Raw genomic sequence first — 26,681 nt, 5'->3', positions numbered from 1 at the left:
TAATTCTCAGAATTTATAGGGAAAAGTCATATTTGAATAAAATTTGTATTTCTTTAAATATTTTCTTGCCTGTATTGAAGTCTACACTTTGGCCACTCTATTGACGTAAACCTACTTCTTTTACTGAAGTTAGTTAACACTATAGGAATTGTTTTAATAACGCCACCTCTAGAAGAAGATGTATGTTCTTTATTGAGTGATGCAATTAAATGACTAACAGTTGTAAAGAAAAAAAAATACATCAGTCTGTGAAAAAGACACACAATTTTAAAAAAATTACTTCAATTCAAAAAATACTTTGTTCACCAGAAAAGGATATTAAAAGTTGTCTGCTAGCAATCTTCCAGACTTTTTTGACGTAAATTAGACCATACATCGTAAACAACATTTTTTTTTTATTTTTGTATTTAGTCACCTGACAGGGAAATCTTTGTCCTCCAACCCTGCATCACATGAAAGCTTTACTTTGACAGGCCTGCTAATTGTCACCCATTTATAAGACAAACATCTCACTTAACTTCTTAGCAGTCTGCTAAGCTTTTATTTTTTTCATTGCAGTGATCAAAAAAGGTCTTTGTATTAAAGAAGCATTGTGCTTAAGAAACTCTCTATAGGGACAAAAACTTCAAAGAAAAAGAGAACAGTGATGTTGATGCAAATCATTTCTTTTGCTTTTCATAAACATGTGAGTTTTGTTTTAAGACAAAAGATGTGCCAGATTTGAAATGAATGAAACCAGTTGTTTTGTTTTGTTTCTTTTAATCAGGGGTATAAAATTTGGGCCGTCTGAGCAGATTTGAACACAAAACATGTAATTTAAAAGCATTACAAATCCTAAAAAAGAATAAAGTGGAGACAACACTATACAGGCTAACATTTCTAGCATTTGGAAAACAATAAATAACATGCAAAAATTTATTTTGAGCCATATTTTATGAGAAAAGACAATGTTATGTTCACATAAGAAAGAAGAAAAATCTGTACATTTAACTGCATGCTAATAAGATCTAGACTCACAGCTGTGGGGTGATGCATAAACTCACAACAACACTGAAGTTGATTATTAAATCTGTGCTTATAATAAATTGTGATCTCTCTAAAAATATTCAGACATTCCTTAATTTAGACTAATGTAGAAAGCATAATAGTTATCTTTCACAATGTATTCAGAAATCAACGTCACAAATGACCCGAAGCCGAATTGGCTACTGGTTTGTTCTCGTCGAAAAAATTCACTACATTACATTCAAAATAAAAAAATAAAAATATTTTAAGTTATTACTGAAGGAGAAGGTGGGAAATTTAAATGTTTCTTTAGCAACCTTAGGGAAAAAAAAGATTATTACTCTGATATTTTTCCAAAATGTTTCCCTTCCTCTGAGAAGTAATTAAGTCAGCGTTAGATATTATTGTTAGCAATGTCTGTTTCTCTCAGTATGTGGGCAGCTTTTGTTTGTCAGCTTCGTCCGACTCTCACTATAAACAAAATAGGTCAAGATTAGAATAATACGTAGCTCCTTGTGAGATTAACAATGATGGCCTAAAGATAAATAATTAAAAACTTTATATTTTCATACATTTTTCTGTTTATTTAAAACTTTTAAATATGTATTTGCTTCAGGTACATGTTTCAGTTTCATAATTTGACTTTTCTATCATCTTACGAGGTAAATTTGACCGGAAGTCAGCTTCTCTGAGGCAATCACGAGCACCTGCAGCAGCACAAAACTGATTAAAAGCTCCATCTCAGGTGTTGATGTTTGTTCGAATGAGTCGCGGGGCCGACATGGACCTGCGCTTGTTGGTTTGCTTCATTTTTCTGCCGAATCTAAGATTTTCCTCGGGTAAGTTCAATTTCAGTCGAAAAGTAATTCTTTTCTAGCTCAACGTTCTTATTCCGACACAAACAACTCAAAAATGCACTCGGCGTCTTCAAGGTCCTCGATGTCTGCATTGTTTGTTTGTTTTTTTATTAAATGGGCATTGTGCCTGCGACTTCTCCGAGTCAAATTATAAGTGCTGTAATGAATCGATTACCCAGTGATTTATTTAACATTTCTGTTTTGGGTTTTTTTGTTTTTTTTCCTATATGACTGGCAGATAATGAAAACCTAAAATTTATTTTCTCAAACTTCAATTGTAAGACTAATTTCGAGAGGGATTTTTTTCCTCATTTGAAGTTTCTAAATGCATAAATCGGTATACCAAAAAGTATTTTAGTACCTTTAAATGTTTGTTTATTTAATAGAAAAATTAAAGCGCATAATTTAGCATATCTTCATTTTGGGCTCCACTATCCCTGTTGCATCTGCCCCTTTTATATAATCTTTTTTTCTTCCACTCAAGTTTTAATTAATACTTCCCCAGTTTTGTGACCAGTCACGACATTTCTGTTTAACTTTTTTTTTTTTTTTCTCGGTATCAACTCTGACCTATTCACTTTTTATGCGACTTTGTAAACCTGCTCTTTTGAAAAACACCCAAGTGGAAAAAACTTTAAACATTCATATTTTTTGTTTGCTTAATCAAGTGAGAAAAACTCTTTCAAAATGAGAATAAATTGCACTGTGCTTTCTATCACTTAATTTAGGTGTTAACATAATCTGTACTGAACGGATATGATTACAACTTTTCTAATTTGCACTCTAACCTTGTCTTTGTCTGTAGGCCAACTATTGTCTTGCTCTGAGGGTCAGTGGCAGTGTGATGATGGAACCTGCATTACTGCTGTGTGGAGATGTGATGGAGAAGGAGACTGTCTGGATGGATCAGATGAAATGGACTGTAATGGTATGTCAAAAACTCTTAAAACAAGATTGTCAAAGAACTGTCAGATTTTACATGGCATCTGCTTTGACTTTTTCTTGTTGCAATCAGCCTCCACAGACTTGGATTGTCCAGCTGGTCAGTTTCCATGCATGGACTCTGTTGGCTGCGTAGACATGTCAGCCCATTGTGATGGACAGAAGCAGTGTCCCACTGGTTCTGATGAGGAGAACTGTCCAGCCACAGAAGGCTGCCTGGATTCTGAGTGGATGTGTGGAAACCACATCTGCATCCCCAAAGAACTGCACTGCAATGGACAAAACGACTGCATGGACAACTCTGATGAAGAAGACTGTGGTGAGAGACACAGAGAGCTGAAATAGTTTGTGTGGATCTATAGATTGTTGTAAGAGTAACTTAAATGAGTTTTTGTAAGAAAACTTGCTCTCTGGGGAAAAAAAATATGTGCCAAATGGTTTTCATTGGCTATAATTGAGATCTTTCAGATTGGAAATGAATATTAGAAACATTGTAATTCCATAAAGGGGACCAAACCTTTGAATGCAGAAAGCACCATAATTAGTAATTGCCAATCAAATCTTCCGTTGGTGCTCGTTTTGAGTCTTTGTGATGAAGAGATCAGGGTTTTCTGGGGTAGTTGGAAAGTGAAATATTAAACCATTTAAGCATGTATTAAAAATGTGTTTTCTGACTTGCAGTGATGGGGGTTTTCAGGAGTCTTTATTGGTTGGGTTGTACCAACAGAGTTTTTATTGTCTTTTTCCAGGTAAATGTAGTGAGAATGGCCTTCAGTGTCCTGAGGGAAAGTGTCTGTTTGCTGAGGAAAGGTGTGATGGACACATTCACTGTTCTGATGGCAGTGACGAGCCCATAACCTGCGGTAAGCCTGACTACATGAACTCAAGCTCTGTAAACACGACTGTCTTCATTTTGTAACCACTGTTGCGTTGCATCTGCTTTAGGTCGTACCTGCTCTATGTACAATGGCGGCTGCAGCCATATATGCGCAGATGAATCCTGGGGAGTTCGATGCATTTGTCCTGTTGGACACAAGCTCTCCCCTAATGGAGCTGTCTGTGAAGGTGAGTGGGTCATCGTACTCTGCATGTCATGAATGACCCTTCCTTTTTGAATGTGTTGAATTAAAATGTCTGTCACTGGTTGGTTTATCCATAATTCTTTTATGGTCTATCCTAATCAGTTTCAACATTTTTGCATTTGACTCTCAAACCCATTTCTATTTTTAGACTTGGATGAGTGTGCTTCATCTGTTCCTCGATGTGCACATCACTGCACAAACACCATTGGATCTTACTACTGCCACTGCAGAGAGGGGTTTATACTCAACGGAGACAGTACATGTCAAGCTTTAGGTAAAGTTTTTTCAAACTGGAAATGTTTATCTAAATGTGCGTGTATTTATTTTGGGCAAAAGGTAGACATTTGGACAAAATTGATATGTTGGATTTAAATACTTTTGTGAAAAAATAAATTGGAAGCCCAGAAAAAGCACTCAAGTATCCTACCAAAGTGCCCACACTTTGTACAACTTGTGCTGTTTTTGAATCCATCAGGTAATGCTACCCAACTGCTGATGATGCAGAGGAACAGTATAGGACTTCTGAATGTAAAATCCAAACAGTTCACAGCCATCAAGGCTCCAGTGTCAGACCCAGTGGCATCAACATACGACATTACTAGGGGGTGGTACTACTGGGCCGATGGCAGCGGGAGCATTTACAAAACTAATGGCCGAAACACCTGGACAACTTTTACTGGTGGGTGCATGCTTATTTTAAGTTTGTGTTGCCACCATGGTTATTGTTGGATTCCTGATGAAGCTGCCAAGTAAAAGGAAATGCATGTTTGTAATAAAACAGGACCACCTGGAATCAAAGGTCTAGCCTGTGATTGGCTAAATGGATACCTGTTCTGGACCAATAAGAAGACTGAGTCAATCTACATGCAGTCATCTGATGATAAAAGCTTTACAGCTCTACTGAGCAAAAATGTCAGTCCTTCAGAATTGGTGCTTCTACCCATTGAGAGGTGAGTACAACTACTAAATGCTCATTGTCAATTATTGCAATATTGAACTTTTTTTTATATATCCTTGTTAGGTTTATGTTCTGGATCAATGAAGGTCTGGGTGACAGAGTGACTTTAGAGAGGTCCTTTATGGATGGATCAGACAGAAGCACTCTCGTGGTTCTTACTGCCCAGTTTGCCCACAGCCTCACAGCTGATGTAGCTGCTAGAAGACTCTACTGGATCAGTGACTCAAAGAGGGTGAGTTCTGGAAAGAAACAGTTTAGGATTATTTTTGTCCCATTTTGAGGTTACTCTTGAAATTCAACTAGACTGTAAAAGCCCATCCAAAAACCCTAAACTGGCTATTTGAATGTCCTTGTACTTTTCATGCAGATTTCCTACTCAACCAATCTTTAGGTAAACGTGACATAGCACAATTCAGAAGCAATAACACTGCTATACTATGTATAAACAGCGTTTCATTTTCAGTGTCTTGCTTTATTTACAATGCTCATATTTTAATTCAATATAAAGCATATGTTAAAGTTGTCTCAAAAGTCTTGAGACAACTCTCCAGCTATTGCTAGATGTTTTGATATTTTGGTTGAATTGTGAAGTTCAATACTTTTCTGGGTATTTTAGTGGATGTTCTAACATTTACAATTTAAGAACACTTGGACAAAGCAACTGGGTCCAAAGTGATTCCTTTTCAAAAAACAAGACTGAAACGTCACAGTTCTGTAGACCCTGGAAATGCTTGTGAGCAGTGGACCAAAATATCAACATTTTGAATAGGTTTCTATTTAAGACCAAAGAAATGTGCGAAAATACAGCAACTGTTAACCTAAACATTTATAAGTATTTGTCTTTTTCAGTCCGTAGAGACAGTGAAGACAGATGGGACTGGCCGCTACTCTTTCACAGGGCTCTTTAATAAGAGACCAGCTTTCAGCCTCGCCGTCTTTGAAAGCATGTTCTTCTGGGTTGATCAAAAGGGACTTTGGCAGGCTCCCCAAGACCAGTCAAATCCAAAGAAGTTTATCAGGAAAACTGACTTGCCTCTGCTGTCAGTCTTCCATGAGCTTCAACAACCAAAAGGTAATTTGTGGATTTAAAATTGGTCTTTCTATATGTTGATACTGATGAGGGAAAAAAATGGCAACTTCTAATACTAAATTGTTTTGTAATATATCAAAATGTTTTTTTTCCCTCCAACTGTCTTGAAAAAATTTAGGCTCTTCTCCTTGTGCTAAGACTCATTGTCTCCTCTGTCAACTGACTAAAAATAACCCTGCTGGATTCACCTGTGCTTGTCCATATTTTAAAGTACTGCTACCTGATGGGACATGTAAATGTAAGTTTATAGTAACTTTAGGTTGTAAATTGTACAAAGTGAATCAGATTTGGAGCATAAATGAAATCTTTTGTTTTTAAAGCTTGTGCTATCACACTCATTAGGGGCTGCATTTTCAGAAGAATTTCTGTACTTTATTTTACAGATCCACGGTTTTTATATGGCACTGTAACAACAATCAGCTTGTTGGAGTTTAAAGGCAAAGAGTCCTCTGAAACAGAACTGTTTTCTTCAAAAGAAGGAATCCTGTCTTTTGATGTCGACTGGTTCAGAGAATGGTTGTACTGGGCCAACCAAACTGGCCATGTTCAACGCACCAAGCTAACTCTGGACAAGACTGAGTTCATTTCAACACCTTTGCCAGGTGTTATTTGCAAGAAGCCAAATTGTAGCATAAAAAATTTATTTTGCTGTCATGCAATTTAACTGAAACAAATTGCATTTCACTTTTAGTTTGTCTGCTGTCTGTGGACCAGAGGAGTGGCAACCTTTTCTGGGTGTCATGTGACCAGAACATCATTGGCGCCAGTGCAGTCAGTAGAAATTACCCACAGCAGCTATACCACACCACAAAGGAGATCAGCAGCTTTTACCTGGACTGGCTGAGAGGTGGAATGTTCTGGTTGGAGGAGGACAGGATCTTTGGCATGGGGATGATGGGAGAAAAGGCTAAGGAGCTGCTGCAGATAGCAGGAGGAGTCAGAGGGAATGTCGCCTTTGACCTCAGAGCCAGCAGTCTCCTCTGGAACTCTAAAAGAGGAGGTTGGGACAAGTTTCTTAAATGTTGCAGTATTTAGCAAGTCTTAGATTCCAAGGATAAAGTTCTCTCTGCAGATTCTGCTTGGATTTATGAAGCAAGATGAAAAAGTAAATTTACTTTTAACCACTGCAGTGACTTGTTCATGGAACATTTGTATTGCCAGCATTTAAATAATTGTCTTTTAAAAAGGTAGAATTTTATATCCTTTTTTTTTATAGCCATTTCTGTGTATGAAGAAGTTGTCGCAAGGTTAATATGACTTGGGGGGGATTAAACACAATGTTGGATTCTAGGCCACAAATTAGTTGTGCTGCTATTTTTAGCTCTAGTAATTAAAACCACTCAATTTTTATTGGAGCATTAGGTGTCCAACTACTGAATGAATTTTTCTCGAGGCATAGAAAACTTTTTGTTGGTGTGATCTGTTAAGGTATTATGTGTGGTCATCTTTTCCAGGTCTGACAACATTGAGTTTGCTGAAGGAGAAAAGCCACCAAGCAGGAAGAAGGTGGAACGTCTCAGGCTCAGTAGTGGCTGCTTTTGAGCCTTTCCTTTTGTCAACCTCCAACAAAGTGATAACTTTGTGGGATCGGCGGGACGGGAGCAAAATTCAATCAGTTTCTGTGAAAGGTCCAGTGTTGAGTATTATCGCTGTACTCGGGGATATTCAAACAGGTCAGGCACCGTTCTGTTCCCGAGCTTTTGCTTTAATAAAATTCTAACTTGAGCCCACTTATAAGAAATATTGTCAATATTAATTTTTTCCTCAGTGCCTGATACCCAAGTCTGCAATGTGCCGTCTTGGTTGTGCCATCAGTCGTCCATCTGCCTTCCACAAAATCTGCTCTGCGATGGCAAAAGGGACTGCCCTGGTGGAGATGATGAGGAGCTCTGTATCACTGCCTGTCCTCAAGGTAGATCTATATTTGATACATTTTAATAGCCAACTCGGGTTTTAATCACAGGAATGTGTCTTCACAAAGTAACCAAACATTTTGTTTACTTTTAATTTTAGAAGACTTTATGTGCATGGATAGAAGAAACTGTATTCCCAGAATCCTTCTGTGTGATGGCCGTGCACACTGTCACGATGGTTCCGATGAAGTTGACTGTCCGACGGTTGCAGCTCCTTTATCACGGCCAAATGTCTTGAAGTGTCGCAGCGGCTCAGTGCTGTGTCAAGATGGCACAGAGTGTGTTCTGTACACTCATGTCTGCGACGGAGAGGCAGACTGTAAGGATGGATCTGACGAGCTGGGATGCGGTAAGTTGAGCAAATTTTAGGGGTTTTTGTTTAAAAACAAGTAACAGAACGTAAAGCTCTTAAATTTTCTCTGCTTTGTTTCAAGATGCAACTCAAGAACCCACAAGTTCTACGAAGCCAAACAAAAAGCTTCCTGTTACCAAAGCTCCTCCCTTCACTCTGTCGGCCTGCCTCAGCCCTTCTGTCCTCTGCCCTTCCTTTAAGGCTTACATTTGCATTTCTCAGAGCCAGTTTTGTGATGGCATTAAAGACTGTCCAGATGGCTTTGATGAACAGAACTGTGCTGAGAGATGCCATTTAAGAAGTAAGCCCCAAATATTTAGCCAATTCTTCTTTTGATGTATAAATTTTACAGTGCACACTAAATGTACGGTATGTTTTGTAGGTGATTTTCTCTGCAAGAATCATCAGAGCTGTGTGCCGAAGAGTTCAGTCTGTGATGGCCGCCCTGACTGCCTTGATGGCTCGGATGAAGTGGACTGTCCAAACGTAGCTCAAGGTGTACCTCATAATGGGTTTAAATGTCGCTTTGGGTCCAAACGTTGCAGAGATGGCCTGTCATGTGTTCTCATGAGCCACATCTGTGATGGTGAGAGGGACTGTCGGGATGGATCAGATGAAGATGGTTGTGGTAAATATTTATCCTAAACACTGAAAACCTAAAGCTTTAATCCACCTGGGATTTTTCATGTTTGAAGTCTTTTCAGAACAAAGAACTGCTTTCATCTGAAAATGTTGGACATTTTGATATTGGCCATAATTTATTGTGCCAAATAGATGGCATTCCTTTTTAGCTTAGTAATGGAAGAAAATGTGTTGCATGTGTGTCTAGCAAATATTCAAATGTGTCCCGTACCACTCAATTCTGAATACAAAGTGAGAAGCCAAGACATACCATTAAATGAACCACTGACTTTTTCCAATCAGACGAGCTGAGAGGTAGGAATATTGGTAACGCTTGGAATGAGCCAGTTGGCTTTATGAGCGACGAATTTGGGGGTTGAAACAGAGTTCCTAACTGTGAATTAAATAAAATTAAGTTTAAATTACAATTATCTGTTCTTTGTATAATTTTTAGACACTGCAGGAATTGCAACAATCGCTCCCACCACACCTCCATGCACCAGTCCTTCAGTTCTGTGTCCAGGTTCTTCTAGATGCATCAAACCAACACAGATGTGTGACGGGCAGAGAGACTGTCCTGATGGATCTGATGAGAAATGTGTGAAAAGGTGTTCCTATGAGTGTAAGTGATGTCCTAAGCACTTTACTGCTCCAAAATTCACATTGTTACAAAAGATATTTCATATTAAGTGTATTGAAACTCATGCAAATTTCTTCTTGTCCTCAATAGCTGATTTCCACTGCAAAGACCGTCGAAGTTGTGTCCCACGGAGCCAAGTGTGTGATGGTCGCGCTCAGTGTAACGATGGCTCAGATGAGCTCAACTGTCCAAGTGAAGCACCTCCTGCAGCTCCAAATAAAAGCCTAAAATGCCACTTTGGTTCCAAACTCTGTCAGGATGGTCTGAGATGTGTCCTTCTCAGCCACATTTGTGATGGAGAGAGAGACTGTCAGGATGGATCAGATGAAGACAGATGTGGTATTTATCCAAAAACTACTACAATGCAAATGTGAGATTCAGACTTGATTTTTGTCCCCTTTTTTTTTTTTATCTAGACAGTGCACAGAGAGGTGCTGTTGAAAATGGGCCACTTATTAGAGCTCCTACACCCACTAAAGAAGTAACTCAGCCTCCCACCATGCCTCCATGCACCAGTCCTTCAGTTCTGTGTCCAGGTTCAACAATATGCATCAAACACACACAGATGTGTGATGGAAAGAGGGACTGCCCTGATGGGTCTGATGAAAAATGTGTCAAGAGATGTACCTCTGATGGTAAGTTTTTCTTTTGTACACCACATTTTTTATGCTTTCACTTTTTGTTGCATTAGAACCAGAAACTTAATTGTGAAGGAAATGGTTAGATTTTTTTATTTTTTTCCACAACTTGTAACCATGAGCTGGTGTTCAGCCTCTTTACTCCAAGTGAAATTGTGCAACAAACTGCTCAGGAGTCAGTAAATAAGTACATGGGCTCTTAAATTACACCTCTGTGTAATTTAATCTGTAAACGTATAGCTGCTTGAAGGTCAGAGGTTTATTGGAGAACAAATTGCCTCCATGAAGATGCAGGAATTCAGAGAAATGGTTATGGAGAAAGTTGAAGCAAGGTTAGGTTGGAGAATAATCCCTCACTTTGAAAATCTGACTACAGTTTTTTCAATTATCTGAAAATGAGGAGATAATTGAGAAAATGAGAGATTCTAAGATCTGGTTGGCGATTTATCTAGAAGTATAAGGGTAATCAAGTTGATGCCATTTTATCTTTTGCAGCTCACTTTCGTTGCAAAGACCGTCGGCGCTGTATCCCAAAGAGCCAAGTCTGTGACGGGCGTTCTCAGTGCACTGATGGTTCGGATGAGGTGAACTGCCTGAGCGCAGTGGTTCAAGAAGCTCCAAAAGAAGTGTTGAAATGTCGCTTTGGCTCCAGACTTTGTAATGACAGGACGGCGTGTGTTCTGCTGAATCACATCTGTGATGGAGAAACGGACTGTCAGGATGGATCAGATGAAGAAGCCTGTGGTATGCATCTAGAAGTTTTAATTCGATCACAAATGTTTTCATTTATTCATTAAAAATATATCCTGTCTGATTTTTACTTTGAAGATGCAGAGAGTGCTCCTGGTAATTCTAAGGGAAATGGGCTCTTAAGTAAATCTCCAGAGCCGACTAAAAAAGTAACACTACCTCCCACTAAGCCTCCATGCACCAGTCCTTCAGTTCTGTGTCCAGGTTCATCTATATGCATCCAACACACACAAGTGTGTGATGGAAAAGAGGACTGTCCTGATGGATCTGATGAAAAGTGCATAGAAAGATGTCCTTCTGAAAGTAAGTGGAGTTTGAAGATGCAGTTCTTAAATTAAAAGTTAAAATCTTTAAGCACATACATATTTGCTATTTAACAATTCACTAAGATAACTTGGTACATTTAAAATGTGAACTGAAAACTAACTTGTACCTTTTTCATTTTTCTTCTATAGGGGACTTTCTCTGTAGAGACCGCCGGCACTGCATCCCAAAGACCCAAGTGTGTGACGGTCGCTCTCATTGTAACGATGGTTCAGATGAGATTAGCTGTCAAAGTTTAGTGCAGCCTGCATCGCCTACTAAAATCCTAAAATGCCGGTTTGGGTCCAAACTGTGTCGAGATGGGACATTGTGTGTCCTCCCAAGTCACATTTGTGATGGAGAGCCAGACTGTCAGGATGGATCAGACGAAGAAGAATGTGGTATTTACCATTAGTTAACTTACACTTTATTATATTTTATCAATTTATTTGGGATGAATGTTTTAACTTTGACTTGTAGACTTTACACAGGGCATTTCTCTTACTTTCTAGATGAGAGCTTGACTCAGTCCCCAACACCCACAAAAGAAGTAACTCAGATTCTGACTAAGCCTCCATGCACCAGTCCATCAGTTCTGTGTCCAGGTTCTTCTGTATGCATCAAAACAACACAGATGTGTGATGGAACATGGGACTGTCCAGATGGATACGATGAGAAATGCGTGGAAAGATGTCCATCTAACTGTAAGTGATTAAGGGTTTATTCATTGTTTTAATACAATTGGAGGCATTGACTAAAGATCAAACATGCAAATGTAATACTGCATCTTGTGAATTTTCTTATTGAACTCCATCGCAGATTTCCACTGCAAAGACCGTCGAAGTTGCATTCCACGGACCCAAGTGTGTGACGGTCGCTCTCAGTGCAATGATGGCTCAGATGAGGTCAACTGTCAAAGCGCAGCGCCCCCTGCTGCTAGTACTAAAGTCTTGAAATGTCGTTTTGGGTCCAAACTCTGTGATGATGGGACATCATGTGTCCTTCTGAGTCACATTTGTGATGGGGATGCAGATTGTCACGATGGATCAGATGAAGAAGGATGCGGTATTTATCAACTAGTCGTCTTTTACTTTCCTATCATGTAATAAATAATCCAACTTCAACAATCATTTTAAGACTTTACAAAAAACATTTTTCCATTTTCTCTAGACAATGGGAGCTTAAATCAGTCTCCCACACCCACTAAAGAAGTAGCTCTGATTCCAACTAATCCTCCCTGCACCAGTCCATCAGTTGTGTGTCCAGGTTCTTCTATATGCATCAAACCAACACAGATGTGTGATGGAACGAGAGACTGTCCTGATGGCTTTGATGAGAAATGTGTCAATCGATGTCCCTCTGACAGTAAGTAGAGCTGGCCAAAATGAACTTCAGGTTATCTATGAGAAATTGTGAGAGATGCACAAACAATTAAATGATCTTAGTTTCGTTCATGATGCTTGGTTAGGCTTGACCTAAACTGGCAACAGGAAGCCTTTTCCACCTGGACCCATAATCTCCATGTGCAATGTGATGGTGGTGGACTTACCACCACCATCAGAAGTGGTGGTAGAGTGGTGTGATGGGGTCTGTGATTTCAGCTTGCTATAGGTGGACTCTTCTACATAAAGCTTGACTTTTTACGCTGTACTACTTGAGGAGATGCACTGGAGTTGCCCAGGGAAAGGGGCATTGGGCAGATTTAAGCATGCTCACAAGCCCCTGCATGTAGCTTGAATTTGCAGCAGTGAATATTTCAAACATTTGTGCTCATCTGCCTAACAGCATAGTAGTTGGCCTCCTTGCATTTTTTTTTTTAATAACGCATCATTGTGCTCATTTCAGGCAATGATGACGTCTGGAGGGGTATGACTGACGTCTTTTTCTCCAGCTTTGAATTGGAGGAAGTCACTCAACTCAGTTTTTAAAATTGTGCCATTAGATCTACAGCTTTGTCTCACACTGAAGATTAACCCAAAGCTAAACTTATGTCATGTAGACATTGGAAATATGGTAACTGTGGCCTGAACATCTTTGGTGTTGCAGCAACCAGCAGGGATAGATTTGTAGACACTTGTGGTCCTGGAAGCTGTTGAGCAGAAAGTGTTGAGGACTTGATGGTCTCTGATTAGCATAAAGATGCCTTGTGAACAGACTACAACCTTGTGGCTGCAGAACATATATTCTTTTTTTTTTTTTTCTCACCTCAGCTGACTTCCGTTGTAATGATCGTCGAAGATGCATCCCTAAAACCAAAGTATGTGACGGGCGTTCTCAGTGCGACGATGGCTCAGATGAGATGAACTGTCACAATGGCGAGGTGGCTCCTAAAACACCATCAAAAGTCCCAAAATGTCGCTTTGGTTCCAAACTTTGTCGGGACAGGATGAAATGTGTCCTTTTGAGCCATGTTTGTGATGGTGAGACAGACTGCCAGGATGGATCAGATGAAGAAGGATGTGGTGAGTTTATCTAGATGCTCATTTTACACTCTAAAGGATGAGATTCAAGGTAATAACTTTACATGTCTTACCTGCTCGTCACTTTAAGATGCTACAGAGACTGATGCCCAAAGTTCTGTGGATAATGACTACATGAATGAGTCTCCCAAACCAGTCAAACGTTTTAGTCAGCCTACCACCTCTCCACCATGCACCAGCCCTTCAGTTCTGTGTCCAGGAACCTCCATTTGCCTCAAGGCCACACAGATCTGTGATCGAAGGAAAGACTGTCCTGATGGGTCTGATGAAAAATGTGTGAGAAGATGTCCAGGCAGTGAGTGGTTAAAATATAATTGTATTTTCATTTACCCCTCTAAGCTTAATTTATTGGAGTTATAACCATATTAAACTGTAAATTTTGAAAAAAAATTCTCTCCTTCAAGCTGATTTCCGTTGCAAAGATCGTCGAAGCTGTGTCCCAAAAAGCCAGGTCTGTGATGGTCGCTCCCAGTGCAACGACGGCTCAGACGAGGTTAATTGTCGGTCAGTAGAGTCTCGACCATCTCAGACAAATGCCCTGAAATGTCGCATGGGGTCCAGAATGTGTCGCGATGGGACCAATTGTGTCCTCTTCAGCCATGTCTGTGATGGGGAAAGGGACTGTAGGGATGGATCGGATGAAGAAGGGTGTGGTGAGTCTGCTTGCCTAACATGTAGACATTGCCAGTGTTCAATGGTATATAAAAGTGCAAACTTTACAGAAAACTTCCTTATTGCACAATTTTTAACTGTTTGGATAGATAGGCCTAGGGTAGATTTGTTTTCTTTTTAAGATTGCAGAGAATGATCTTTAAAAATAGATGTGTATTCTAAGAAACTTTCAACATTAACGGCAATCCCTAAGCTTTTCATTCGATTTTTCTCTGATCCACATTTTTAGATGCTGCAGAAACAATTGATGAATCCTCATCCCCCAACAAACAGTTCTGTAGTTTCCCTTCAGTTCTGTGTCCTGATTCAAATGTTTGCATCAACCCGTCTCAGTTATGTGATGGGATCAGAGACTGCCCTGATGGATCTGATGAGAATTGTGTGAAAAAGTGTGCTGACAAAAGTGAGTTAAAAGCGCTTTTTTTTTTTTTTTTTTTTTGTCTTGACACTTTTTGATGTATGCAAAACGTTCTTTTGTTTTTGTAGCCGACTTTCTCTGCAAAGACCGTAGGAGCTGTGTGTCTAGGAGTCTGGTTTGTGATGGGCGCGCTCACTGCTATGATGGCTCGGATGAGGCTGACTGTCGGAGTGTAACTGCTCCACTGCTTAAGTCCAATGTATTAAAGTGCCGCATGGGCTCAAAGCCATGCAAAGATGGCAAAGATTGTGTTTTATTTAGTCACGTTTGTGATGGAGAAATCGACTGCATGGATGGATCTGATGAAGAAGGATGCCAAGAAACGTGTGATGAAGGTTGGTTATATTACCTAACTTGTAAAACTGAAATCTGTTTCTAGTTGGTCATGTTTGTTCACTACTTTTTAGGAGAGTTTCAGTGTGCCCATGGGAAGATGTGCATCCCTGAGAATGAGGTTTGTGATGGCAAGCCACAGTGTCGGGACCACTCTGACGAGGTGGATTGCTGGCAGCGAACAAAGAGCTGTGAACACCGTTGTGCTGATGGCAAACGGTGCATCCCAAAGAAGTTCCTCTGTGATGGAGAGCCAGACTGCTTGGATGGAACAGATGAACTGAACTGTGGTAAGTTTTCAGAGTTGGGTTTTTTTACACAACTGATCTTTAATGGCATGCAGCATGCAAAATCCAATTGTTTAATTTTTGGACTTTCTATTTCAGATTCTGTTCCAACAGATTTTCCTATTACCTCAACATCAGCTTGCATCACTCCTTCAGTTCTGTGCCCAGGCTCATCACGGTGCATCTCTCAACACCAATTGTGCGATGGACAAAGGGATTGCCCAGATGGCTTTGATGAAAAAGAATGCATAGTAAAATGTGAAAACCCAGGTAAGTCCACATCTGCAAACATCGTTTAAACCATATCCTGATGGCATAACTGAGTTCTGCAACCAGCTTTTGGAATGTAGGAATTTTTGGATTGATTTTCATAAAGATTACTAATTTTATTGACCATTTCTTGTCTAAACATTAGCGGACTTCCTGTGCAAGGACCAGAGGAAGTGTATCCCAAAGACTCAAGTGTGTGATGGCCGTAACAATTGTCCAGATGGTTCAGATGAGAAGCAGTGCCAATCAGAACTTGCATCTGCATGTAAGAGGAAAAAATACCAGCACAATAACATGTAATGGTGCACTGTTCATAAACTGGAAAATTGAATGTAAACGCTCTTCCCAGCAGTGAGTGTCAAAAACAAACTTGTGGCGTTTATTCAATGCCTTTGGACAGTAGTGGTGTTTTCTGACATTCTGAATAAATAATCCTAGGGTCTACAATTACACCTTTAAATTTAATTAAAAATGATAAATTAAAGTCATGTTGCAGCAATAAAAATTGGGTTGTTTTGCATAATTTAAGTAGGAATGCTAGTAGGACACCTAGTACTGTACCTAAATTTAAATGCCTACTGACCTAGACCAGCCTCATCACAAGCCAATGTTTTTTGTTTTTTTAATTATCCTCACCAATTGCAACATTCTAACAAAGATGGGGGTTTTTCCCCTTCCTCCATTACTAAGCACCACATTAGCAAATGTTTATCTTTGCATTTGTAAGGTCCACCATTTTTTCACCCCAAAAGTAAATTTGCAGAATTGCAATCAGTTAATTTAATGTAGCTGAACTTCTCTCTTTTTAAAGCTTCTGTTAATGCACCAAGAACAAGGCATGGGCCTCTAAAGTGCCGCACGGGTTTCAAGCTGTGTAAAAATGGCCTGGAGTGCATCATGTACAGCCATGTCTGTGATGGAGAGCGTGACTGCCAGGATGGGTCTGATGAGGAGGGATGTGAGAAGCAATGCAAGCCAGGTTCGTGTTATGCATTGGAAGAAAATGGTGAATGGGTGAGAAAGAGGACCAACATGAATGTTGAAAATGTATTTTCCCCATCAGGACAGTTCCAGTGTTCTCATGGGAGAAGATGCATCCAACAAGAGCAGGTGTGTGATGGGCAGAACGACTGTCAGGACCATTCGGATGAAACGGACTGCTCAAAACCAATTGAAGGCTGCCATCACCTTTGTGACAATAAGACTCGCTGCGTTCCAAAGACCTTTCTTTGTGATGGAGAAAAGGACTGCACTGATGGGTCAGACGAAGATAAATGTGGTGGGTGAATTTTAGCTGTAATCTTTAGACACTTGACACACAAGTTTTCCAGAATCTATTATTTGAGTTCATATTGTTGCAGGTTCGGTAGCCTGTGCTCCACATCAGCATCGTTGCGAAAGCGGGCAGTGCATTTCTGAGGCGTTTAAATGTGATGGTTATCCTGACTGCCATGACCACTCGGATGAGGCGGGCTGTCCAAGAGCCCCTCGTTGCCCGGCACAGCTCCAGTGCCCACACAGCCATGAATGCCTGCAGAAAGAGTGGCTTTGTGATGGAGAAGAGGACTGTAAAGATGGCTCAGATGAGAATGTGAGAACATTGATAGGTCTTTATTCCTTATTGTGAAGAGAGTGAACATTGTCTAATAATCCTCTATTCAGAACTGCAACAACCCTCCAACAAAGTGCAGGAAGTACCAATTTCAGTGCAGAGGCAGCGGTTTGTGTATTCCTCAATCCTGGAGGTGTGATGGAAAAGAAGACTGTGACAATGGAGTGGATGAGGATAAATGTGAGTAACTTTATTCACAAAAACACAGTTTCCACATTTATGAACAAAGGTGAATGTAAAATGGAAATACCTTATGATTCAGTAGCTATAGAACCACCTTTAGCAGCAGTGTCTTGTCTGTCCTTTGACAAATAGTAATTCTGTCCTTTTCCTTCTACAACAATGCTTCAGTTCATTGTTTGCACAAGCATTTTGGTTGAGGTCTTGAATTTAATTGGGAACACCGTTGTGCAAAGGAGATGTATCAAATTCCTACAGCTGCAAAATAAGCTAGTCTTGCAGGACGTTTCAAATTTCACTTCATACAATAAGCTGTTTTTGTTCTGATCACTGTACCTCTTGTAATTTAATGTCTAAATGTCATGGATGACTGAGAATTTACATCTAGTTTGAACGACTGAATCACAAATCCATCTCTGTGCTTGACGGTTTATGTTATGAGATGCTTAACTCTGCTTAAGATGTTTGGCCATATGCTGTTGGGAATTCTACCTGTCAAAAGAACATTGTTCAAGAAATTGTGTGGTTCATTTAGATGCAGCTTTGCATAAAAGGCTCCACAAGAAAGTTTTGGACATTTTAAATGACTCTTCACACCCTGGCCATGGTCTCTTCCAGCTGCTGCCATCAGGCAAGAGATACAGAGCAATAAAAACCAGGACAAATTGCCTAAAAAAACAGTTTTTACCCGATGGCAATCATGGCACTAAATTCAAAGGCATAAGAACTTCTGCTCTTGACACCACTTTGTTATAAATGTAAATTCTGTTGCGACACCTCCAGGTGCTGCAACCATCTTCTGATGTCTAAGTTTATTTCTCATTTTGTACTATTCATTTCTTTATCTTGGTATATTATGTATATACACATAACCTGCATCTTAACTCGAGTCGAGCAAATCTCAATCTCGTAATCTGTTGATGACAATGACGAATAAATCTTATCTTAAAAGTTCTCCTACCATTGTTTTTATAGTAAGGAGGCCTTTTCCTCATCTCCCAAACAAAATACCTGTTCAGTTGTTGGACTGTCTTGTCATGAATTTTAACCTCCTAACAGGCATGCATAATCGAAGACGTTTTATTTTATTTTTTAAGTCTCATGAATATTGTGCAAGGTGAAAAATCTTAGGTGAAAATCATTCATCAAAACATCTGAGACCAGTTACTCTGCAAAGTTTTTGTTTGTTTTTTTTTTTTTAACAGAAGCCATTTGAAAATTGCTGTCAATTCTGTCTTTCCATTATGACAGTAATGCATAACTGCCTTTGGTGTGAAAAATCTGTAAAACTGCTTTACAGGCACCCAAAGGAAATGCCCCTACCACCTTTACCAATGTGGCAGCAAAGAATGTCTGGAAACCAGGCTGGTGTGTAATGGGATCAACAACTGTATTGATGGCTCAGATGAAGGTGTAGGATGTGCTCAACGCAACTGCTCAAGTCCTTCAGCTCCTACCTGTGACCAAAGATGTGTCAGCACCCCTAATGGACCGGTTAGTGAAGAACTGCTGGTGTTGAATTTCTATTCAGAACAGCTTTAACTGTATTTAGATCTTTTTAAAGTGACACAGGAGGACTAATGCACATATTTGGTTGTGTTTTATCTTTCCTACATTAGAGGTGTTACTGCGGTACCGGTTTCAGGCTGCAGTCCAGCTCCAAGTCCTGTATGGACATTGATGAGTGCACTTCAACACCAGCTACTTCGTGCAGTCACCTTTGTCAGAACACTCAGGGATCCTACAGCTGTCTCTGCCACCCTGGCTTCTACCTTGAGCCAGATAACAAAAGCTGCAAGACAAAAGGTGCTGTCAAATTAAATCAAATCTCTGCATTTGATTAGTGGTTTGTGCAGCATGTACATTAATTAAACTTGTCTGAAAGTTTAATTAATATACATTAAAGAAGCCATTAAATACTTAATGGTTTCTAGCATTAAGTCAGAATTACAAAATTGTACTGTCTTTTTGCACCTAAATCCAAACATTTAGGTTTGCAGTAATCCAATCTGTTTGAAAGATGGCTGTTTTTGGTAGACAACTGTCAATGTTTCTTGCAAAGTTCAAATTTCACAACACAATTACAGTTGGTTGCCATTTAGATTAAACAGTTTTGTGTATGTACAGATTTTTCTACTGGGAAGAAAGTGTAAAACAATCAAATTATTTTACTGTTTAATTAAAATCATATTTTTAATTTGTAGATGAGCCTCTGCTTTTGGCTTCGGTGCAGTCCGAAATGCTAATACTTGGAGTCCATAGCGGTACATTGCAGCTTCTCTCCTCTGCTGACCGGCCTGTTTTTGCTCTGGATTTTCACTGGGCTGACCAGAGAGTTTACTGGCAGAGCCCCGACCACCAGAGCATCCGCTGGGCTGACATGAAATCTAAAACCAAAGGGACGCTGACCAAAGGTAGAACTGTCCTTTTCCTGTATTCCCACAATTATTTCAAGGTTTCACAAATTAACTTTTTTTTTTTTCAATAATAAAGGCGTGAAGTCTGATTCAATCGCAGTGGACTGGGTTGGTAAGAACCTGTACTGGGTGGATGGACTGGTTGGACAGATTCTGGCTATAAAGCTAAGCAGTTCAATCATGAAATCTCAGGACTATACTGTAGTTCTTGGGGAAAACCTGGAGCAGACAAGCTCACTGGTCCTGGTACCAGACAAGGGGTATGACTTATTTATTCATTTGTCTGGTTTAAAATTTGTAGAACAAATATTTGAGCATTTTTGTGTCATTGCTCTTCTCAGATTGATGTTGTGGTCTGAGATTGGCAGCATCCCTCAAATCGAGCAGTCTGGGATGGATGGCTCCCAGAGGAAAGTACTGGTGAGCCGGGACTTGAGCTGGCCAGTCAGTCTGGCCTATGACTTCCTGGATGACAGGATCTACTGGGCTGATGAGAAGCTGCACTGCATAGGCTCAGCCTCGCTGGATGGAGACAACATAAAGGTGGGTGAAAACCGGTAAAAGAAATGTGTAGTCTATTCAGTTTAAAGATCTATTACGCCTCCTTGAACAGGTGTGCTCCACATCACTGTTGGTGTTTAGGGTGATGTGCAGTTTTGGTTTTCCATCACACTCTGAATGTTGGCCTAAAAGTTCATTTTCACTCATTTGATCAAAGTAGAGGACTCTCTTCCTCAGGTTTGCAGTCCTACCACTCCCATGAAGTAGCAAATTCCAATAAAATGTGATTTTCTTTTAATAATAATAATTAGGTGACTTCATTAGCGGTTTCTCCCAGATTTTTTGAGTTTTTACTTTCAGTTTTGATGAATCACACAAAATCTTGTTGGCTTTCTTTTACCAGATCCTCCAGTTGACAGAAACTCCAAGCCCTTTTTCTGTGGCGGTTTTCAGCAACCGCATGTTCTGGTCTGACACAAAGAGAAGAACTGTTCGTTCAGCTGACAAGAAAACTGGCAAGAATCAAACTGTTCTTCTGAAGAGACCTGGGCAGCCATTTGGATTAAAAGTTGGTCTTTCTACTGTGATTACATTTGTATGTGGGGGAAAAGTTGTATTGTGAGTTCTATAACTAATGTCACCATTTTAATTTTGTCTTTAGCTGATGCATGCCCTCGCCCAACCACCTGTATCAAGCCCTTGTGATCATCTTCGATGCTCCAATCTCTGTCTTTTGGCTCCAGCTCCAGGAAAATCTAGAGCTGGAGCTCCGGCAGTAAATGCTGCAGTTTGTCGATGTCCAAAGGGTCTGCTTCTTTCTCAGGACAGAATGACCTGCGTTCTTCCCAAAGAGTCATCTTTCATCCTGCTTTTGTCCCGCAACAAAATATCTCAGGTAGAAGTACCGCAAAGAACTGTTTGCCTGCATATATTTTTTTAAAAGTTTAGTCAAAATATTTTTTGTGTTTTAGATCTACTTGCGCTCTATGCGCCGTCACGGAATCGCACTGAAGAAAATGCCAAATGGCCGAGACTTCAATCTCCCAGAAGTACCTGAGGCTATGAGTCTGGACATTTCCTTCTCGGAGCTCTTGGTGTTTGTTGCTTATTTAAGACATGGATCTGTGGATGTGCTAAAACTCACCAACTCCCTATCAAAACCAGAGCTTGTGCTTGCTGGACAAATCATAAAGTTACAGGTATGAATACTATTCCTGGGAAACGGAATAGTTTCCCAGGAAAGCTTACTGCAGCTTTAACCAACCCTTGATGGTTAAAGCTGCAGTAAGTAACTTATAAGTGTTTTTTTTTTTTTTTTACATATTTGTCAAAACTCAGAGTCCTAACTGTAAAATGAGATGGCTAGTCTTGTTCTCTGAGCTACAGCGCTTCACCCCAGTGTAGTCGGCCATGATTATGCAGGCTAGTAAGTGTGGCCACAGATGTTGGATAAACAATTGTCCTGTAACATTAGGTTCTTTTTCTACCATTAGCATGGCTGCAGTAAACTGGCAATCTAGGTTTGTATAAACACTGCAGGGGAAGGTGTGAGCAACATGTACACAAGCATAATTGAACATAGATCTTCATTTGGACTCTAATTGGTGGTTTCTGAACGCAATGCATTTCTGCAACTGGCAGTAGGACCACTGGAAGGAGGCAGAGGAGCTTTTTGTTTTGTTCCCCCAGACTCATGTCCTGACAGTATACAAGATGTTTTACAAATCTAAACACCATTTTATAAAAGTTGACTACTGCATCTTTAAAAATGCAGTTTGGTTTGTTTAAATGTGTTTAAATATTTTTGTCTTCCATCCTAAAAGGATGACTCGGTAACTGCTCTGGCAGTGGACTGGGTGACCTCCAATCTGTACTGGAGCAGCATGAAGAGGCCGGACATACATGTGACGTCACGTCTTGAGAACCACACCACCTCTCTGCTGCAAGGACCCCTCATTGTAAATTTTCATGGCCCTTGGCTGTACAAAGATGACTTCAGATTTTCAGTCAGGGCAAGCCAAGATTTTAATTGCAATTTTAATTCATTTTTGTTCAGGGAGTTGCGTCAATCACCCTCCATCCTTCCTCGGGTAGGCTCTGCTATTTTGCCATAGTAATAATGGGTTCAAGGAGCCAGACGGAGATCCACTGTGCATGGATGGACGGCCGTAATAAAGTAGTGCTGTGGAAGCGGTTAAGCATTCCTATCTCCATGGTTTTCACTAATGATGGAACCAGAATCTATTGGGCTGACACTGGTGAGAAGTTTGAACTTATTCAATGCTTCCATTGCTTTTGTTCCTGCATCATCAAAGTGCTTTTTTTGTTTTGTTTTCTCAGGTGAAGGAATAATAGGATCTATTGGAGTGGATGGATCGGCGTACAGGGAGTACAAAACGGGACCCAATCTGCTTGTGTCTTTCACACTTATTGAGAACTTTTTCTTTTGGGTCACTCAAGACAAAGGTAAGAAAGAAACATGACTTCTGTTACAGATGCTTGAGATGCAGTTTTTCATTGGAGCAAGTTTGATCCTTGGAATTGACTAGTGTTGACCTGTGTTTCTCCACCTCATCCAGCAGATGGCATCACAAATTTTATTTTTATCTAATCTTGTTTTCCTTTCCCCCCTGAAACTTTTTTTGTACTGAAATTCTTTCAGAAATTTTAAATGCACTTTTATCCTATGCAGATGTCACCAAATTGTGGTTCAGTGATGGACTCCAACCGAAGCAGTTGTGGTTCCAAACAAAGACAAAGATATCCGAAATCAGGTCCTACAACAATGAAACCCAGTCGGGTAAGTATAACACAGTTTGTAGTTTACCATCAGAAAATCCCTAATAGAGTCTTTTGAAAAGCAATTACCAAAATGGAGGTCTAAACTGCAATGCAAATGCTTTAGATTAGGAAAAATCCAAATTTCCATAAGTATTACATCCAACTCCATTCACCTTGCATTTTATAAATCACTCTAATTTTTGGGGGGTGGGGATCACACAATGCTTGGAAACAATTTAGCCTAAAGGTTATTCATTTGAGAATGACCAGAAGAATATTGAATACAATATTAATCCATTTTAGTTCTATGCTAATGTGCTTTAACTATCAAACTCTGAAATAAATGGTTGATTTAATGTGATATGTGATGGTCAATTATATTTATGCATTCATTCACACATTGATGCCAATGATGCATCAATCACCTTTTAGTACTGTTTTGTGCATTTCAAATGGATCTTAGTGACTGATCTTAAAAGCTAGTGGAGACATAATGTAGTAAAACATGAGTTTGGTGCAACAAGTGGAGTTAGTTTTCCTAATACTCTTGTACCCTGATTAAGAATCTACTTTTTCTTTAGTTTGTTAAATTGTTCCATATTAACACAGATATCCTCTTTTGCAAGGCAACATGCTGTAAATACTTGCAGTTTCTGCTACTGAAAAGCTACAATTCTGTTTATCCATTTCATTTAGGAAGCAACCATTGCTCAAACAGCAACGGTGGATGTGTCCACCTCTGCCTGCCCTATCCAGGAGGTCGGACTTGTAGGTGTGCATGGGGCTTTTACAGTGTGAATGACACGTCCTGTGTCCCACTTCCTTCCTGCCCTTCTGGAAAGGAATCCTGTTTAGATGGCAGCCAGTGTATCGGGAGCAAGAGGTTCTGTGACGGGCGTGCAGATTGTCCAGACCAGTCGGATGAACAGGACTGTGAGTTTACATTTACTACAAGTAATAAAACATTTGTTCCATGAGTAACAAACAAGTGGTTTACCAGTAACAACAAGATTATGATGGTAAAATATATTTTCATGTTGGACTGATTTACACAAAGCCTACTCTAATTCTGTTGTGTGGGTTTAGTAATATTACAGGAATATTTAACACTCTTGAAAAGTAATCCAAATGTTACGCTGCAATGATTTTAAATGGGGGATGAGATACTTTGTTGCAACTGCAAATTTATGGCCAATTACCTACTAATTGCTATTAGTCTTAAATGTCTTTTGTTAGGCTGTTAACTTTAAACCCTCTAAATCTGTCTTTAGGTCCAGGATCTGCCTCATTTGGGACCGTAGTTGGTGGTGACCAATCCCCACAGTCTTCCCTTCACCAACCTGACACTCAGAAAAACCCCATTGTGCCTAATGAAGTCTTGGCGTCATGCGATCTCCAGCGCTGCAATGGCCACGGCAACTGCATCACAGAGGGCGAAGTCACTCGCTGCCACTGTCTACAAGGTTACAAGGGAGAATTCTGCCAGACTCGACAAAGTCACCTAGCGATCATCCTGGTGTCCATTTGTCTGGTCTCTGCAGTAGTAGTGGGTGCACTCGTCTTCACTAAAAGGTAGCCTGAGTGTCATGTCTTTGGCAGGACCTTTGCTTCTTTTAGTAAAACCAGAAAGCATTTAATCTCCAGCAGCTTGTCACTAACCATATTTTATTTGGCATCTTGATTTTTCTGCTTTGATATTACAAATTCTCTTGCACACAGTTAAAATTCTGAGTGTGGAACGCTTTAAAGTACACAGCCTTCCAAATCGAAAGTAAACTGACTTGTTTTGTTTAAACAGAAGATGGGAATACATGAGAAATACATCTGCAGATAAAGAGAACCTAATGACAAATATGGTTATTCCAGGTGAACAAGATTCTGATTCTGAGGTAAAAACCAATATCTTTAAGAGTATAGCATATGCTAGCTTACACTTTTTTGAAAGATTTGCAGCTTGTTGGATTTGCAAATATCCTAATGTCTCAAACCTTTCTTTTGCAGGAGCTGGAATCCCCTGTAGATGTGAAGAACCCACTGCCAATTAAATGAATAAACTGCAGATGAAATGAACTAAACTTTTACTGTATATAATAAAAAACATGAACCAAAATGATTTTTGTTGTGATTTATAGAAAAAGCTCTACCATAAATGAAACTGCCCTCATATACACTAACTGCAAATTTTAAGAAATGGGCTTTAGAACAAAGAAGTTTTAACTGATCAGGCAATTTCAATAATTTTGCACCAAGATTTTCAAAACGAGAATATACTAGAACTGAACTTTCCTATTCAACCCTACTACTAATCACCTGCATGATTTGGAGGCTCATTTCCTCTTACCACCAGCTTAGCCTGTATGTTTTAGTAAGACTTCTGTGTCAACTTCATGGCAACATTCTCCAACAATCTGGTTCCTGTTTCTAATTGTTGCCCATTATGTTGAAATTCATAGGAAGAGCCATGTTTCTGTGCTGCCCTTATAAACACCATTTTGTCAGAGAAACCACTTTCAAGTATTTGATGGATGACTTTACTTCAACTTTCTGTTTTTGGTACAAAGCGTATGTGAAACACAAGGACCCATGTAATCATTCTCAGTCATACAGATGGCATATGAAATCAGATCCTGAGGTTGAAAAACTAAATTCCAACAAAGTGGTTTGATACCCAATGGCTAACAAAAACCTGGAAATCAGGTTTTGAATTTGGATGGGGCTCCTGTTTAATACAGAGTATTCATTCACTGAATGTGCCCTTAAAACTTGCTTGCAACTTTGGCAAAAATTGCATCTGTGCAGTGTGGCATGAAAGCAATAAGCATATGGTCTGCTGAAGCTCAGCATGGTTTAATCAGCATTTCTGGTGCTCCAAACAGCCACATGTTTACCAAATGAGTGATTCAAGTATATTTATTTAATGCCTTTTTCCACTTGTGTGAAAGAAAATGTTATGAAACCTAGATCTGTATTCTACTTCATGTGTAAAATAGTGCCTTTTGTTCCTCATTGAAGTTCACTAATCTTCAGTAGTCAATGCATGTCTACTATCCTCCAGTGTGTGCAGAAGCATGCATGCATTGAGTCATACATGATCCTCTCTGGATCTCTGCCTCATGCCAGAGCATGTGAAAACAAACATCTGGCTTTAAACATGCTCAATAGCCTGAGGTGTGCACTGAGGCATTCTCAGACATTGATCTTGAAATGAACTGGTCTGAGGCAATATCTTTTCAAGTTAACATTGCCAGAAAGTGTTTTTGAGAGGAAAAACCCTTATGTTACATGACAAAAGAAACATTGGCTATGAGTGACTAAACAGCATTTTATCAAATGTAGCTTACTTTCAGAGACTATCTCTTGCTTTTGCTAATAGCTAGCTGGTTAGCTTATCTCATCCATGCAGACTAACCATCTCTTCATCAAATATCTACTTTAACCTGAAGATTGGAATGTCAATCATTGCCAATCATTTATGAAGTCATGAACAGACACTCATACTAATTTGTTTTAGTTACAAAAATGATATCTTTCAGCTTGTTAGCTGGTACTTCTTGCATTCATCTGTTTCGGGTAAAAACG

The 26,681-nt window shown here is 39.7% G+C and overlaps 1 protein-coding gene across 1 annotated transcript; it reads left to right on the top strand.

The window, feature by feature from the left end:
- Window positions 1–1,779: 1,779 nt before the first annotated feature.
- Window positions 1,780–25,212, top strand: LOC116723819 (low-density lipoprotein receptor-related protein 2). The gene is made up of 55 exons (XM_032568985.1): window positions 1,780–1,844; window positions 2,668–2,790; window positions 2,878–3,123; window positions 3,554–3,667; window positions 3,750–3,869; window positions 4,035–4,160; window positions 4,362–4,565; window positions 4,668–4,836; window positions 4,908–5,076; window positions 5,694–5,916; window positions 6,053–6,172; window positions 6,318–6,536; window positions 6,626–6,934; window positions 7,389–7,607; window positions 7,703–7,846; window positions 7,948–8,196; window positions 8,282–8,500; window positions 8,582–8,827; window positions 9,275–9,442; window positions 9,551–9,799; window positions 9,877–10,095; window positions 10,594–10,842; window positions 10,927–11,151; window positions 11,304–11,552; window positions 11,664–11,855; window positions 11,971–12,216; window positions 12,322–12,516; window positions 13,362–13,613; window positions 13,702–13,926; window positions 14,036–14,284; window positions 14,533–14,706; window positions 14,790–15,056; window positions 15,129–15,344; window positions 15,441–15,611; window positions 15,757–15,876; window positions 16,423–16,590; window positions 16,675–16,890; window positions 16,973–17,202; window positions 17,274–17,403; window positions 18,704–18,897; window positions 19,023–19,209; window positions 19,608–19,817; window positions 19,897–20,080; window positions 20,162–20,363; window positions 20,725–20,889; window positions 20,983–21,216; window positions 21,293–21,520; window positions 22,145–22,279; window positions 22,378–22,579; window positions 22,662–22,787; window positions 23,014–23,121; window positions 23,799–24,035; window positions 24,374–24,674; window positions 24,901–24,991; window positions 25,104–25,212. Exons 1-55 carry the CDS (start codon window positions 1,787–1,789, stop codon window positions 25,149–25,151), a joined length of 10,539 nt encoding a protein of 3,512 aa, XP_032424876.1. The 5' UTR covers window positions 1,780–1,786; the 3' UTR covers window positions 25,152–25,212.
- Window positions 25,213–26,681: the final 1,469 nt, after the last annotated feature.

The sequence above is a fragment of the Xiphophorus hellerii genome, chromosome 8 (genome assembly GCF_003331165.1).
Source record: "Xiphophorus hellerii strain 12219 chromosome 8, Xiphophorus_hellerii-4.1, whole genome shotgun sequence".
In the NCBI taxonomy this organism is placed as follows: domain Eukaryota; kingdom Metazoa; phylum Chordata; class Actinopteri; order Cyprinodontiformes; family Poeciliidae; genus Xiphophorus; species Xiphophorus hellerii.
This window is presented reverse-complemented; position numbering and strand designations above follow the sequence as displayed.